Consider the following 17,877-nt stretch of genomic DNA (forward strand, 5'->3'; position numbering starts at 1 on the left):
TAAACTTAAATAAAAACATATTTTCCATTTGATATATCAGCATAATATATTATAATATATATATTCAAATATGGTTTAATGACTAAAATATGTCGGTAGCCATATTATAACAAATACATAACAAAAATATATTCATATTTTTTATGAATGAAAAGCAAGCTGATTTGGGTATACAGATATAATATACACAAAAATTAACGTAGTATAATCTGGACAAACTATATGCACCTAATAACAATCAATGATTGCAGTTTCCATATGTACGGTTATTACGCCATAAAAAATTGACGTCGAAAGGGAGTCTTATGTTGTCACGCAGAACAAAACAATGATTTACTGCTCAGTATATTAAACTATGCCCTGTGAGGTTACAATGGAAATTATATCAAAAGTCACTGATGTTTTGCAGGTTTCTTCAATGATCGCCCACTGTCCGGTAATGCTTTAATGCAAACATGCAGCAGAAAATTCAGGAGATACATATGGTTTTTTCGTCAATGCGGATGCCCCCTTATTTGAATTGTTTAAGTACATAACACGTTACACATCATACTAAATGTGTCGGATGGGAAGCTTTGTATATATTCTGATTAATGGTGAGCTAACTTTCATATCATTTTTAATATCCCTCACTACTAAACCACCAGAAATATGTTAAAGATGTTTTAAGCCAATGAAGATGCACATCAATATAAAACAAAAATAATTATAAAATGAACTTTAAAGTTAGATTAGAAATAAAACAATATGAACATACTTTAGCCTTTTTTTAAGGAATTCGTTTTGAACATAGGCAATAATTTTGCTGTATATTTATTCCGTTCGAACAAACTATAGGTCAATGACTATCATAACAGTGAAAGCCTACGCTAATATGATATTATGATGACATTAATATCTAAGTTCCGTTCTCTTTGATTGTTTTATTTTTACTGCCCGACCATATGAGTTTCTCAAGGCAAGTGTCATGACATTTTAATTAATTTAAACGTTGTGTTGTTCGGCTTATCATCTTCTGGGACCGCAGAATCAAACCAAAAATAGATTCCTGGAAATCCCCTTTTGGGCACAAGATTTCATAGAGAGGTGAATGTTTCGGAGCCTGCTGATTGGGTATCCAGGGTGCATCAGTTTCAAATGTTAAATGTGTGGGTTGGGCAATACATGTAGATGTAAAATATATAAAGAAATTTTAAAATTCTGTCAAGTGTGTGTCTGACAGGGGGAGGTAATCAATATTAGAATTTCATGAATATTTTGGTCAATTTTTGGTGCGGAATTCAACATAAGATGGCACTCCCCACATAAAAGTTTAGCAAGATGGTAGATCTTTATTTCTTTTTATTCACAGGTATGCGAGATGCCATTCTTCAAAATTAGTGACAGGTGACCAGACTTGAAAACTCCATTTAACCTTGACAGCGGCAAACGTTAATATATCGTATATAGCGAAATCATTTGGTTCTGCGGTCTCTTTAAGGCAGTCCAACACTCTCTGTATTTTGTCGATATATCTCAACGACTGCTGCAACAGCTTATCTTATATGAAAAACATCTTCACCCTAAAATCGAATTCTTAAAATAATGTTACTAATTTGTCTTTGCTGAATCAACACTAAACCTTTTGTTGTACTTTATAGGTCATCAGCAAATCTACGACAGAACCAATCGTAGAAACGTAGACGACATTAACATAATCTGTTACTTTATAAAACAGCTGACTTACGTATAATCAACCAGAGAGATATGTATTATATGGTTATTTTGTAGAAGATATACCTCTGATGATTAGGAATGTAGTTGGACATAACTGTTCTGTTACCATGTAAAAGGACCGTGTAGTTTATAAGCCGTTGGTTTAACATGTAATCCAACGTCAATAAATAAAGTTTATTGTTATTAGTATTACAAGCTAACCGATATTTACATACGAGTAATATATATGTCATTGGATTCTTAGGGAAAATCTGTGTTTTCGTTCACATATCACATATATAACAATAGTTATAATAATAAAAAGCTAACCGAATTATAATATATATATATATATATATATACATTATATAAACATCAGTGTAATGGTGTTATCTGTGTCTTTTATCTTAATAATATTACTAATTTCCTCGGTCAAAGGCAGACGTGTCGTCTGCCGCTCATATTTTGTTGTTATCGGAATACAACTCTTGCTAAACGTCAAGGGGCTCCGCATGGGGGGGAATATGATTTTTTTAACATGACATTCAGAGGGATACACGGTGTTTAACCTCACACGTGACGTCTCTCGACCAATCAGTGACTGTGATTCATTGGTGAGGTTTACATATATGATTTTGTTACCTGACTCTCTATATAAATGTAAATGAAGTAATTTCGACTGTTTTCCCCAGAAACTGCTACAAAATCATTACATATGTACAAATCCTCCGAAAATATTGACCGGTCAATAATTTGACTGTTGACCGGCTGCAAATGTTTGCACGCGCTTAATTGTTGGCGTCACGAAAACGAGAGCGCCCACGCCAAATTTTCAGTTGCGCGCCGACGTTGAAATCGACAGTTGTGACGGACGTAAAATGGCGTCAGAACCAGACGAAATTTCCGATCAAGGAATTTTGGATCTGGTTGAAAACAGAGTTTCTTTGAATACCAAAAATGTGATTAAGGGGGCAGTGAGGATTGTGGAGTCGTATTGCCAGGGCAAAGACAAACAGATTTTTGAGTTCGAAAGTGTGGAAAAAGAGGCTGCGGCCTCGAGAAAACAGTTCCTCAGGTTGGTCACAACACCTCGGGGAAAGAGTTTTGACTGTTGACTGATAAGGCATGAAACAACTGTATAATATTTTACCCTTCCAACGTGTCATGTGATTAATCTTAGGCCATGGGCTAGGAGGGTCCCACATGCACCCCCCAAACCTCCGAACCAATATTTTTCTGAACCCTTATGACCCACTGATCACAAATCCAAATGTTAACATTGCATAAGTTGGGATGAACTTCCGGTTATGACGTCATCAAGATGGCTGCCATCTCGAATTTCACTAAAAATTGAAAAATAGTCATAACATTAACATTTTTCAACCGAAGTAGACAAATGAGGTATCAAAATGACCACAATAGAACAACAAATACATATCAGGACCAAAAAATCCAATATATGTAGTGATTTCTACGCAGGAAATGAAAAAATAGGATTTAAAGCTCAAAAATGGTGATTTTTCAGCAAATTTTTCATATTTTGTTTGACGCAGCAAAAATGTTACCCAACAGCAATCTATTATTTCTAATAAGTTTTTGACCACTTGTCAATCAGTTTAAGCAACAAAAACAACCAAAACCAATGTTAACATCGTATAAGTTCCGGTTATGACGTCATTAAGATGGCCACCATCTCGAATTTCACTGAAAAATGAAAAATAGTCATAACATTAGCATTTTTCAACTGAAGTAGACAAATGAGGTATCAAAATGACCACAATAGAACAACAAATACATGTCATGACCAAATAAGCCAATATATGTAGTGATTTGAACGCAGGAAATGAAAAAAATAATATTTTAAGCTCAAAAATTTTTCAGCATTTTTTCATATTTGGCTTGACGCAGCAAAATTGTTTCCCAACAACAAATTGTTATTCACAATCAGTTATTTGACCTCTTATCAATCTGTTAAAACAACAACAACAAAAATATATAGAAATGCAACAGAGATTGGTTATACCATCATTTGGTTTACAAAACATCACCGGATGCGGCATATGACTGAATATGACATTGGCTATTGACGATTTATATCTTAACAAATTTGAATTTAAAGTTGGCTGAATATCTAAGTGGGACTTCAAAATAATCCATTTTCATGCTCGAAATTTTGTAGACTAGGAGCCTCTCAAACTGAATTATTACAGCAAAATGCTAACTAATAGCTATAGGGTATCAAATTAAAGTTCCGTAAATACCATGACACTTTTCGAAACATATTGTGTCTTTTAGAAAGAGCACATCCATTGTTTATTTCCCGTGTATAACGCAAGATATAAGATGGTTACTACAGTGTCACATATTTCTTTCACTAGTTCTTAATGCTAATCATTTTCGTTGTGCGTGCTTTCTCGCCAGAGTGTCGTCTTCGACCTCGGTGACCTGATGTGACATTACATTACCGGGTTACCATCGTGGTTCTAACTTGTCAACTGTCCATGGTCAGAGTTAAGATCAGAAACATCGGCTTCAGGGATGTGGGAGCTCTTCCTGTTTCCAACCTAGTTTCACCTAGATTCACATATCGTATATGATGTTCCAGACTTCCCCGGCATGATGGAAAAGACACCAGATCAACATTCTGCGGAGGGTTGAGTTGGTTCTCCTTAATTCGTATGAAGCACAATTCCTAATTCTTGTAAACCTCAGTGACCATAGGTGGCACAGGTGGATTCTTTGAGGTCATAAATGAGGTCTGCAGTGAAGTTTCACTCTTTGCCAAGTCTGGAAAGCACTTTAGAGAACTTTTTACTGGAGAGTCTTCAATGGTCTCTTTGCGCATACACCAGATGTGACACAACCAGCACCTTCAATGGAGTGGGAAAAGTCAGACCAATGAAAAACATTTAACATTTATGCCCTCATTAATGACCTCGATGATATCACCAGTGCCATTTATGGTTGCAAGAGGGTCCACAAGATTGATGAATAGTACTTCATACGAATTATGGAGTTATGTGCTTAAGAGAACCAATTCCACCATTGGAAGAATGTGCATCTGGTGTAATTTCCATTATGCCGGAGAAGTCTGAAACAGCATATACGTACGATATGTTAGAATCTGAAAGAGATCCCACATCCCTGAACCTGTTGTTCCTGATATGAACTCTGGTCATGGATGGGTCATAAAAGGCTAGAACAACACTGGTAATGCAGTGTCACATGAGCTCATCGACATCGAAGACGTCGATTTGGCTTTCGACGAATTGGATACTGATATCTCGAGTACTCTGATTCGGACTGCATGTACCAGCTACCAGATATGCCGAGTCTCTTCAGTGGATAGGTCAGTGAGGCGAGAAAGCACGCACAATGATAATGGTTATCATTGAGAACCAGTGAAAGACATATTAGTGACATTGTAGTAACCATATGACATTTTGCTTATGCTATGCATAGGAAATAAACAATGAATGTGTTCATTTTCAAAGACACAAACGCTTTGGGAACTGTTAATGATATTAACGGAAACACAGGCTTAGCTTAGGTTACATTTGTTACGCTATCAGTAGGTGTCGTGTTATTTTTGAGACGCTGCTAATCTATAAAATTGAGAGGGTATAACAATAATTCTTTTTTTGCATTTCTATATATTTTTGATGTTGTTGTTTTAACAGATTGATAAGAGGTCAAATAACTGATTGTGAATAACAATTTGTTGTTGGGAAACAATTTTGCTGCGTCAAGCCAAATATGAAAAAATGCTGAAAAATTACCATTTTTGAGCTTAAAATATTTTTTTTCATTTCCTGCGTTCAAATCACTACATATATTGGCTAATTTGGTCACGCGTGTATTTGTTGTTCTATTGTGGTCATTTTGATACCTCATTTGTCTACTTCAGTTGAAAAATGCCAATGTTATGACTATTTTTCATTTTTCAGTGAATTTCGAGATGGTGGCCATCTTAATGACGTCATAACCGGAACTTATACGATGTTAACATTGGTTTTGGTTGTTTTTGTTGCTTAAACTGATTGACAAGTGGTCAAAAAATTTATTATAAATAATAGATTGCTGTTGGGAAACATTTTTGCTGCGTCAAACAAAATATGAAAAATTTGCTGAAAAATCACCATTTTTGAGCTTTAAATCCTATTTTTTCATTTCCTGCGTAGAAATCACTACATATATTGGATTTTTTGGTCCTGATATGTATTTTTTGTTCTATTGTGGTCATTTTGGTACCTCATTTGTCTACTTCGGTTGAAAAATGTTAATGTTATGACTATTTTTCAATTTTTAGTGAAATTCGAGATGGCGGCCATCTTGATGACGTCATAACCGGAAGTTCATCCCAACTTATGCAATGTTAACATTTGGATTTGTGATCAGTGGGTCATAAGGGTTCAGAAAAATATTGGTTCGGAGGTTTGGGGGGGGGGGGTGCATGTGGGACCCTCCTAGCCCATGGCCTATTAATCTTATATAAAAAAAATGTGTTGCATGATAGCGGTACGCCCAGCTTAACGTTTACGAAACATTTTTGGAAGGGAGGCAACTCGTACGGAAGTCCCGCACTCAAGTGAAATAGGATTGCGTGACCTAAAATTAATTAAGAACTTTATGCTTGTCATTGTAAAAGTATTGTTTTGAAAAGAGATATAGAACCACAATAGCAAGAAATCGAAGCATTTTGACTGAAATCAAGTTTGCTGTCATGGGTGTTGTTATCCCTTATATTTGTAATGATTGTCCATCAGTAGTAAAAATTAAAACCTACGCATGCATTATAAAATAAAGCAACCATAAAACTGAAAGATAACTAAATAAGTAGTATATTTCCAAACAAAAAAGAATGTCGGTCATACAAGAAACAAATAAATATCAAAGTTTCAAAACACGTATTGAGAATAGGCAGACACCGAAATTCACTAGCTAAGAAATTATACAGGATATATTATTTTTACCGACTATTCGCTTTAATACGATCCCCTTTAGGTCAATGAGAGAATTATGTTGAATATCCTTGGCAACTGCGGTTTGGGGATACCCTATATGTTTTTATTTTTCCATTTAAAAGCTTTTACATTGTATCACTTAAATGTAATTTCCATGTGTTTTTGTTACGGGTTTGAAAATGTAAAACCTAACGTTGTGTTAAAACACAAGATATGGCTGTATCAATAAGAAATGGAATCCTTTGTATATCTACGTAACACACTACAAGTGCTATCCTTATTATCATGTATCGTCTGTTAATATAGGAGGACAAACTGACTAGTGAGGGCACACTGGCCAATTGGGACAAATTGACCAGTGAGGGCATACTGGCCAATTGGGACAAACTGATCAGTGAGGGCACACTGAACAATGAGGACAAACTGATCAGTGAGGGCACACTGACCAATGAGGACAAACTGATCAGTGAGGGCACACTGGCCAATGATGACAAACTGACCAGTGAGGGCACACTGGCCAATGATGACAAACTGACTAGTGAGGGCACACTGGCCAATGAGGACAAACTGACTAGTGAGGGCATACTGGCCAATGAGGACAAACTGACCAGTGAGGGCATACTGGCCAATGAGGACAAACTGATCAGTGAGGGCACACTGACCAATGAGGACAAACTGATCAGTGAGGGCACACTGGCCAATGATGACAAACTGACCAGTGAGGGCACACTGGCTAATGAGGACAAACTGACTAGTGAGGGTATACTGGCCAATGAGGACAAACTGACCAGTGAGGACATACTGACCAATGAGGACAAACTGACCAGTGAGGACATACTGGCCAATGAGGTCATCACGTCTCGTGTCATTGGATATACTCTATCTTTCTTTCCATATTGAATTTTGAATAAATTGTAACCTAACTGATTGTTGCGTGCGAATAATTTTCTCGTATATTTTCGCATTTCGTGGTCGGTAAGATATCGCGAAGATAAATAATTGCAAATAGGTTTCCAATCAGGTATATAATTAAGATTTCTTTGTTTTGATGCTAAATCTGGCCTTTTGATTGGTCTATACTTTTTTGTATATCACTATGAAAAACAATCGGAGAATGGCGCTAAACCCCGAAGTTATCGTGACGTCATAATAGAGTTATTGACGTGACAACGTGAAGTTAGCACGTATCCGGGACTCGGGATTCGTTATTCGAAACCCGAATACCTAAAAAGATGCTGGTACCCGATTCGTTATTCAAACTCAAAACAATTTCTTGGGGTTTTTAAGGTTTTTTTTTTTTTGGTGTTGTAAAATTACAAAGGTATGTTTTGATCTGTTTTTTATGTTTCGAAATTGCTATTTATTTGTTCATTTTTGAATAACGAATAATTAAGGTGCTGGCACCGGATTCATTATTCGAATCCCGAAAACGATGCTTACTTCACGTTGCCCATTGACGTTGCTTACTGATACAGAAAATAAATCCCTTGAAAAAAACAATAGAATGGTAAATTGAAACATATTTTATTTTATCAAATAGATTATAAAATTAATTATAAACATGGATGTCACTATTTTCGTTATAATTTGATCGGGTTTGTGAGAATCTGCTACGCAGATTCACCAAGCCTAGCAAGTGTAAATATACTCAAATGAACTTAAAGACGTTAGATGAGAAACACTACATTAATGCTACACAATAGGAAATCAAAATGATTCACAAACATCTGGATAGATGTACGATTTCAATTTTTTAAGGTGCTTGGTATTCAAATGTGCTAAACTGAACGCAAACGAAAACCATGAAGACAATTTTTGTTTTTTACTTAATTAAATAATTTATTTTCAAATATAAAACGACAAACTAGTGAAAAATGACCATGCATTTTACTAATTACCCCAAATAGCTTTTTGAAAATTATGCCAAATAGTTGTTCTAATGAAATTTGAATTTGTTGAGGAACTTATGTATGACATCTGATCAAAGATCATAGTACAACTTGAATTTGCACTTTTCTCGGTGTTTTGTATTTCACTGTTATAATGTATGTTTAGACAAGTAAATAGCTGTTTGATAGATGGTATTGATGACTTCTCAATTAAATCAGTAATGCTATGACACTAATTCCACAAAAATGTATGTTTATTCCTGACAACAGTTTTTATTGACCTTCAGACTGGGATAAATGAAACCAACATTTATATTATCCTCACTTTATCACATTTAACTGCATAGAAAAGTCCATTTCTTTCAATGCCTTTAAATAACCAAAACTAAAAAACCGATTTGCCATTGAGATTTTCCAATGGCTTTATATTTTGAAGGAATTATTTCTATAATTATGTCTTAAAGACAATACCATTTTAAATAGGAACAGAAGGATGACATAAATGATTGGACTTTTCTACACCCGGAATCACAAAACGTAACATGACCTTCAAAAGCTTTAGGTTTGGCCTTAGTGCGGGATCTGCCAGACAGATAGGATATTTCTGTTCTTTATGAACATATGATGAAGTCTTATGATATAAAAAAAGTCATCAGGTCGTACCTCTGTTTTGTATCCCCTCCCCCAAATATAACATGAACAACATCACGTTGATAGCTTGGACAGTGGGTGCAAGTCGTAGTACAGAATCCTGATGCTACAGTTTCATTAAATGTTAATACACGGTACAATGCTTCCACAGTGGTTTACAAAGACAGCGCTATTGGCACATATTACCCATAGCCCACAGTTATAAGGATTGTAGAATATTCCAGTTTTGCCAGTACACATAGTACCTGTAAGATAATAAGGGCGCATGAAGCACTTCTAAGTTAACAGATACACGAAAATATAAGAAAAACCACAATCTTCAAAATCCAATCCTACACACTGACAGCTTCAGTTTGCGGCCGCCAATTTTTCATATATATGGGGAGGTTATGCGTCGCTCCGGTACTGCTCTCCCCAGTAAATACATATTTAACTAATGCAAATGCATAACAGGGGTAATTAAACATTTTTTTAAATAATAATAAGAACATTTTGAAAATTAAAAGCTATATCATGCAGTCAAAATATCCACTTAGGCGAAGATGACGTCAACAGATGGCGCGGAATCATAGGATTCGCATACGCGGCACTCCAGGGCCGTTTTCGTTTGTTCGGAACATCCGGTTCGTCCGTTTGCAAAAGTCTTTATTTCAAGTATAAATCCTGACGGGCATGTAACGGCTTTGTCAAAGCTCGTCTGAAAACTTTATTCATAAACGAACAACTAGATCCAACCAGTCAAACCGCATAATCGAAAACGGCCCTTGAATGGACACAGAGAAATCCGAATCTTTTAGTTCATTCCTTTGAGTTTATGCTAGACACTTATTACATCATATACTTCTATAGTTTAAAGTGTGTCCTTTTATTTCTAAATTATGTCTTCTTCATGAAATAGAAAATAAAATAAACAAATAGAGTTTCGCTCTTCCTATGCCGTGCATAATTCATATTAAAACATTTGGCTGCGATAGTTAAACAAATGCTGTTTCATCAGTTTGATGAAAAATACTTATTATAGTAATCATACATATAGTAAATAAACATAGGCCAGTCTGGCCAATGTTAGCAATAAAATAAAACCGTTTTTCCCATGAAAAGCATACTTGCCTGTTTGATTAATAATTAACGTCCTATTATATATAATTAACAGCCAGGATCATTTAAGGACGGCCTCCCGTGTATGTGGTGTGTAGCGTGTATTACCCAAACATTGAACTCTTCAGGTTGACTTCCTGTGATTAATATATATAAATTAGATTATTCTTTTGACATTTGTCAAAGGACATGGCTCACGTGTTTTGCATATATTGTGTTGGTGTGTTTTACATAGGTTTTATGATATACACTGACTGTTCTGGAAGATAAAAAGATAAAAGATAAGTTGTCTCGACGTTTTAACCACTACTCGCCAAATAAATCATAAGATGTCATATAAAAAGAGCAATCACTTATGATCATATATATTTATCAGTAACCCAAAAATAGATACATACAGCTTTTCCAACAAGTGACTGTTGTTTGAGATGTTTATCAAATTGGAGTCAGTTAGTTTTTAGATTTTGAAATATTTAAAATACAAAAATTAACAGACGAGACAGTCAAGCGTTTGGGAACCTGTTTATCCCATAACTTCAACTATATATATATAACGTCATGGATGACAAAATACCACCAAACAATGTGCAATGATGTTTTTCCGTCATAAAATATATTGCCTAGATAGAGAGCAAATATTATGTTGCTTAATACTTTGAATAAGAAACTACATGTTATACAGTACAGACAGTGTTGTTTAAAGGAAAACGTGCTAGGGAAAGCAGTCCGAAGTTGAAAGCCAATCAGAATCAAGAAATGACCAATCAGAGATACCATACAATGTAGATGTTTATACCTTGGGGTGTCAACGATATGGAACTTCGTTTTGGAATTTTGTGAAACATTAATAGTCATTGGATAGATATGTGTTCATTATCTAATATCCTTTTAAAGTCGTTTTTATAATACAATCAAACGAACACAAAATATAACCTGATGTTATTTACCGTCAATAATGTAAAATAACTCTTCAGCACAGACCAACACGTCTCCGGTATCCGGGTGGTTCGTGGCACATCGTATTAAGGATCCGTTCATGGCTACAGTGGGGGTTCCAGTATATAAGATTAGATTTTAAAGCCTTACGTCGTACACAAGGCGAGTGAAAAAGGTATTGAAAAGGGCATTCATAGTTAAACAAATGCTGTTTCATCAGTCTGATGAAAAAACACCTGATGTAATTATACATATTGTAAACATAAATAGGTCAGTCTGGTCAATGTTAACAATGAAATAAAACCGTGTTTTCCCATGAAAAGCATACTTGCCTGTTTGATTAATTAATGTTCTATTATATATAATTAACAGCTAGGGTCATTTAAGGACGGCCTCCCGTGTATGCGATGTGTAGCGTGTATGAAGTGTGGTGTGTGTTTTAGGACACTGCGAAACATACGCATTGTCAAATAATTCAATATTGACGCCTTCAAATGTTACAGTTTATACCTTCAGCGAAACTATAATGCTATTTGAAACATCGAATCGAGGAAATAACAAACATTGACTAATTCAATGTATCAACATTGATTCAATCGGTCGTATTTGGTGATGTCGCTTCGGGTGAAGACACTGTATCGATGATAGACGGTGTTATACATTACAATTCCCGCCTTCCACAAAGGCATCTTTGGATTATAAACTTTCTGCCCAGTCTGACAGGAGTACCAATAAATATCGGTGTTCCACAAGGGGCCACTTCTATTTATATCATATAGAAGTTATTATCACAAGTACATAAAAAAAATCTGTTACATGTATCATGCATGATGCAGACGACATCTCAAAAGATGCAATAGATACAATTGGAGGTGTTTAAACAAAAACTATATTAAGATTTGGAATGTACAGTTCGTTGAGTGAGGAACAGTACAGTAAGTCTCGAAGGAAAATAAGTGCATGGTAATTGCCCCTGCACAAAACTTGGAAAGATCAAATTGATACAGATTCTATGACCTTAGCAAAACGTTTTTGTATTAATGGACGACATTGACCATTGATGGTTTATGAAATTATACAAAAGGTCTATCAGAGAATTGTCTTCAAACAGTTCATATACTGTAAAGCAACTATCTTTCGCGGATATTCAATTTCGTGATTTCCATTTCAAACCAAGTTCGCCAAGATAATTATTCGCCGGATTGAACAATTGGAAGATAATTCCTATTTATTTAGATGGTGTAGGTATTAATTCGCAGAGAAAATTTTTTTTGCTAATTTCTTGGATCGTGATATGTAAACCACACACGAAGGAAAATTGGTTTACAGTATTGTCCAAGAGTAGGTTGTTCATAGAAATAAAAAAAACCCAAATACACATTTCTCGTACTAACATAAATATATAAGATGATATTCAATATATAAATTTAAACGGCAATCTATTTAAATAAACATATATACAATGTACACATTATAATATTACTCATATTTCTAATGATTGTCCATAAGTAGATAAAAATGAACACCAACACATGAATTATAAATAAAGCAGCCACAAAATTTAAAGATAACTAATACAAAAATACAAGAAATACATAAATATCAAACTTTCAAAGCACGTTTTGTACAACGTTACATTAAATATTTTATGCGTCACACACCTGCTATATTTGACTTATGCTTAGCATCAAATTGATGCGTGAAAATAAGCAGACCTCCAAATTTACAAGTATTTATTTAATACGATCCTTTTAAGGTCAAGGAGAGTATTATGTTGAATACCCTTGCGGTTTGAAGAGTCCCTATACGGTTTTTAGTCTTTCACTTCAAATTTTTGATAGCACATGTCTGTTCTGTAGATATAAGGGACGATCTGACCATTGAGGTCATCTCATCTCGTGTTCTGGGATATACTCTCTCTGTCTTCCCGTATTGCATTGTGAATAGACTGTAAACTAATTGATTGTTACGTGCGATTAATTTTTATCGTATTTCGTGGTCGGTCAAAAATCGCGAAAATAAATCTCCGCAAAACATTCAAATAAGGAAATATAGAAATGAATAAGAAATGAAATATTTTGATCACCTTATTGATAATCCATCTTGTGAATGTTGTGCTCCAAGTGAAGATTTAATGCATTTTTTCTTCCAATGCCCAATGCATTCCAATTCTAGACACCATATTTTATCTATATACAATTTGTTAGGTTATATAAATCTTCATTGCTTAGTTGGTGGCATCCTTAATGCTCCTGATCATTTAAATAATTCCATTCTATATCATGTAAACTTATATATTAAATCCTCTAAACGCTTTTCTATGTACAAATAAGACATTACATGTAATACTGTCTTCTGTAGTAATACGTTTAATTCAATCTACTTATTACCTACTATTATAGCAAGGCAAGTTTGTTATGTTAAATACACCTTATAACATTCAAGTTTGTAAGTGCGAATGAATGTGTGTGAGTGTGTTATTATTGTTTATTATATATATATATTACATATAACTTTTCATTTTAGACTTGGTGGAAATATGTTGTGTCTACACTTTATTAAATAATATTTTTGTTTTCTTTTTTTCTAAGTAATTTTGAATAGTAGTTATCTCTATAATTATATCACCTATTCTATTTAATATCATGATGAATATATATAATACTCCTTAATCCATAATATATTAGATGTACTTAACATGTTATGATATACAATTTCAGTAGAAATAATCAATTGATACATAATATCTTTCTACCAAGCCTATAACCGGAAGTAATAGAAGAAGACTGATATAGGCATTGCGCCTGTTGTCTAATTCTTTTAACAATACTTTGTAATTTTCTTTATATTTGTATTGTTAATAAAATATTTCTGAAATGAAATGAATAAGTCAAGACCGTAACATTAAATGAGAAGTTTCTAGGCGTGATGCACTAAATAAAGTGATTGTGGAAGTAAGCACAATGCTGCACAATAGGATATCAAAGTGTTTCACAAGCATTTGGATAGATGTAAGATTTCAATTCTTTATGGTGCTTTGGATATTCACATGTGTGCACAAATGAAAATCATTAAGACAAACAAAACAAAGTTTGGACATTAATAAAAAAAATGATATTCAATTATAAAACGACAAACTAGTGAAAAAGAAACGACCTTGCAATTGTCTGATTATGTCATATAGCTTTTTGAAAATTATGGCGAACTGTTGTTCATATGAAATGTTCGAATTTATTGAAAATCTTCCGTGTGTCATCTGCTTAAATCTCATATTACGTCTTGAAGTTGTCATTTTTCTCGGTGTTTTATATTTCATTGTTATTATGTATTTTAAGACAAGTAAATAACCGATTGGTAGATTTTATTGAAGACCACTCAGTTAAATCAATAATGTTATGACATTGTGACCACAAAATAGATGATTTTCCAGACAACATTTTCTTGTTGAACTCACGACTGGGATGAATTTAATTTCAGCGAACAACACAAATTAAATATTCCTTACTCTAATACATTTACATGCATAGAGAGTCCATTTCCTGTAATGTCTTTGGAGATAATACAAACGATTTGCCTTTGAGAATTTCCAATGGCTTAATATTTGGAAGGGAACATTCTTTTAATAATGTCTTAAAGACAATACCATTTTAAATGGAAACAAAAGTAAGAGATGAATGTTTGGACTATATTACACCAGGAATCACAAAATGTAATACGGCCCTCGAAAGCTTAAGGTTTGACCTTCGTTTGCGATTCCCACGGCAGAGTATCTCTATTCTTCATGGACATATGATGAAGTCTGATGATATGAAAAAATATCATCATCAGATTATAACTCTGTTTCGTACCCCCTCCCCCAAACATAACAAGAACAATATCACCTCATAGTATGAAACGTATGAGATATATCGAGCTGTGTCGCATTTGAACAATGAACAGTTCAATTCTTAAAGGAACATCAGAATAAATAAGCATATTATTTTCTTTCATACAGAAGGAGAGTTCGGTTGTGGGAGATTCTCACTGGGAAGTTCCATGAAGTTCCGTGTATATGGCTCCCATTCGAGGACGAAGTTTGATTAACAATAGGATAATCTCATTAACCAGCAGCGTCGTATTTTACCTCTTGCTCGGGATAACTGTAAAAAAATGAAACAAATTAGGGATATACAGATATAATCAACGTAAAACGTTATATCAAACTCGTAGGATCATGAAACACAATGTGATGTTATCAAGTAAAAATTCGAGTTAAAGGTATCTGAACAATCTATTTGTTATTGGTTTTGCGTTTGTTCTGGTTACAATTGTCGTAATACAAAATGTTTCGAATGAAAAAGGCATATGTTACAAGGTTAACCATCAACTAACAATTAAACAATCTTGCAGTTTAAATTGAAACACAATTAAAGGAGGACATCAATTTATTTTTCAATGTACACGTAATGCATGTATTATTATTTTTTTTCTTAAAGTCTTAGATCTGATAATATCAGCTTCGGTACATAAAGAAAGTATGTCCATTAATAAGTTCATCAAAATGTCACGATAAGCTGTAAATGAACTTAATATACATACTTGTTTGATAACTTGGACAGTGAGTGCACGTTGTATCACAGAATCCTGACGCTATAGTTTCGTTGATTTTAATACAAGGTGTATTGGCCCCACAACTGTTTACATGGACAACGTTATTGTAGCATATTACCCATAATCCACAGTTATAAGGATGGTAAAACATTCCAGTTTTGCCAGTACACATAGTACCTGTAAGATAATTAACATATAATGATAGATATGCTCTAAATTTTCATTACTTTCATTAGCTATTACATGGTCACGCGACGTTCAATATATAGCATACTGACTCGGTGTTTTCAATTTTAGAAACAACGAGTCAGTGTTTCATTGTGAATTTCATTTGACAAACGCTTGTATTCGGTCCATGACTAATATACACATTACAGATTGTGTTTGACATCTGAAGAAAAGACATAATTTATGTAATATAAAAATTAAGGACCTTTGTTTCGGTGCATTTGGTGTTTGTAGAATAGTAGAATTCAAAATAATGACCTCGGGCTACACCATAGACCATTATTTATTTTGCTTAGGAGATATAATACCATATGGACCTCAACCGAGGTCCATAATTGATATATATGGTTGATATGCTCTGATTTTTTTTCTCATTGGTCAATACATGAACACGTGACGTTCAGTATATAGCATATTGACTCGGTGTTTCCATTAGAAACATCGAGTTGATATACCTTCTGTGACGTCATTACAGAAACGATGAACTCTTCCAGGTAGCTTCCTCTAATTAATATATAAATTGGATAACTTCGTTTGACATTTGTCGAAGGACATAGCTCATGTGTTTTACATAGATTGTGCTGGTGTGTTTTACATATGTTTTATGATATACACTGATTGTTTTGAAAGATAAACGCAGTTTTTCGTTGGGCCAATGATATTTTCAATAAGTCGTCTCGACGTTTTAACCTTTATTCGCCAAGGCTCGAAAAAAACTTTTTTTTTTACACTTTATTAACAAAATGTCATATGACAAGACCTATCACTTAATATCATATTCATTTATCAGTAACCCAATAATAGACACAAAGCGGTTCTCCAACAAGTGACTGTTGTTTAACATGTTTATCAAATTCGAGTTAGTAAATTTTTAAATTTTGAAATATTAAAAAATATGAAAATTAACGGACGAGGACGTCAATGAAAATGATAAACAACTGTCAAGCGTTTGGAGATTTGGTTTATCACATAACTTTTACTGTATATTTATAACGTCATTCATTGAAAGATACCACCACACAATATGTCATAGTGTCTTTCCATCATAAAAGATTTTCCCTAAATAGAGAGCCAATATTGTGTTATTTAATACTTTGAACAAGCAGCTATATGTTGGTGTTTAGACACTGGGGTGTGTAAACATAAACATCAATGATATTAAACTTCGATTTGGTTTTTGTGAAACATGGCTAGTCATTAGATAAATATGTGTGTTCATTATTTAATATACCTTATTTTTATTATGAAATCAAACAAACACAAAATATAACCTGATGTTATTTACCATCTATAACGTAGAATAACTCTTCAGCAGAGACTAACACGTCTCCGGTATCCGGGTGGTTCGTGGCACATCGTATCATGGATCCGTTCATGGCTACAGTTGGGGTTCCAGTGTATAAAGCGTGTTTAGTTTCTACACAATCTGCTGTAGAGGAAGTTTCTGTTTTTTTTAAATCTGTTACATTAACAAAGGAACTTGTTCCGCTCAGTTTCATCTGAAGATTGATAGCTCCAGAGGCATACCCGGTATCGCCTGAACAATTGATTGCAGGAAATAGTTCATAACCGGTTGAAATTCGTTTCGCTGACGTTAACGTTGGATTCGACTTTGGTATGTCTGAAAAAAACCTACATATATTACCATCTATCACATACATCAGTAGCTAACAAAGACTTAAAGGAGCAGAAATGATTGTTATATATTGTGTATTTAGGTTAGAACACGTCTCGTAAAAATAAAGAAACGAAAAACTAAATCAAAATGGCATAATTATTACGAAAATACTCTTCTGAAATGACAAAAGTGCAATAATCATCTGCAA

The 17,877-nt window shown here is 34.1% G+C and overlaps 2 protein-coding genes across 4 annotated transcripts in view; one reads left to right on the top strand and one right to left on the bottom strand.

Annotated features, from left to right (window-relative positions):
- Positions 1 to 8,277, top strand: part of LOC138307244 (transcription factor IIIB 50 kDa subunit-like) — a 28,936-nt gene extending 20,659 nt beyond the window's left edge. Inside the window, exons 2-3 of one of the 3 annotated variants that reach the window (XM_069247888.1) lie at positions 410 to 596; positions 6,966 to 8,277. In XM_069247888.1, the coding sequence (XP_069103989.1) occupies positions 594 to 596; positions 6,966 to 7,559 (597 nt within the window). In that variant the 5' untranslated portion in view covers positions 410 to 593 and the 3' untranslated portion in view covers positions 7,560 to 8,277. Of the gene's footprint in view, positions 1 to 320; positions 597 to 6,965 lie in introns of those variants that run through there. The other 2 variants (XM_069247889.1, XR_011205952.1) reach the window with 2 other exon arrangements.
- Positions 8,278 to 13,064: 4,787 nt separating this feature from the next.
- The window catches only part of LOC138307236 (uncharacterized), a 36,699-nt gene continuing 31,886 nt past the window's right edge, over positions 13,065 to 17,877 (bottom strand). The window contains exons 16-18 of the mRNA XM_069247875.1: positions 17,337 to 17,672; positions 15,812 to 16,000; positions 13,065 to 15,372 (exon numbers count right to left, since the gene is read on the bottom strand). Coding sequence (XP_069103976.1) covers positions 15,353 to 15,372; positions 15,812 to 16,000; positions 17,337 to 17,672 — 545 coding nt within the window. The 3' untranslated portion in view covers positions 13,065 to 15,352. The remainder of the gene's footprint in view (positions 15,373 to 15,811; positions 16,001 to 17,336; positions 17,673 to 17,877) is intronic.

This window comes from Argopecten irradians, chromosome 14, assembly GCF_041381155.1.
Source record: "Argopecten irradians isolate NY chromosome 14, Ai_NY, whole genome shotgun sequence".
Classification (NCBI taxonomy): Eukaryota; Metazoa; Mollusca; class Bivalvia; order Pectinida; family Pectinidae; genus Argopecten; species Argopecten irradians.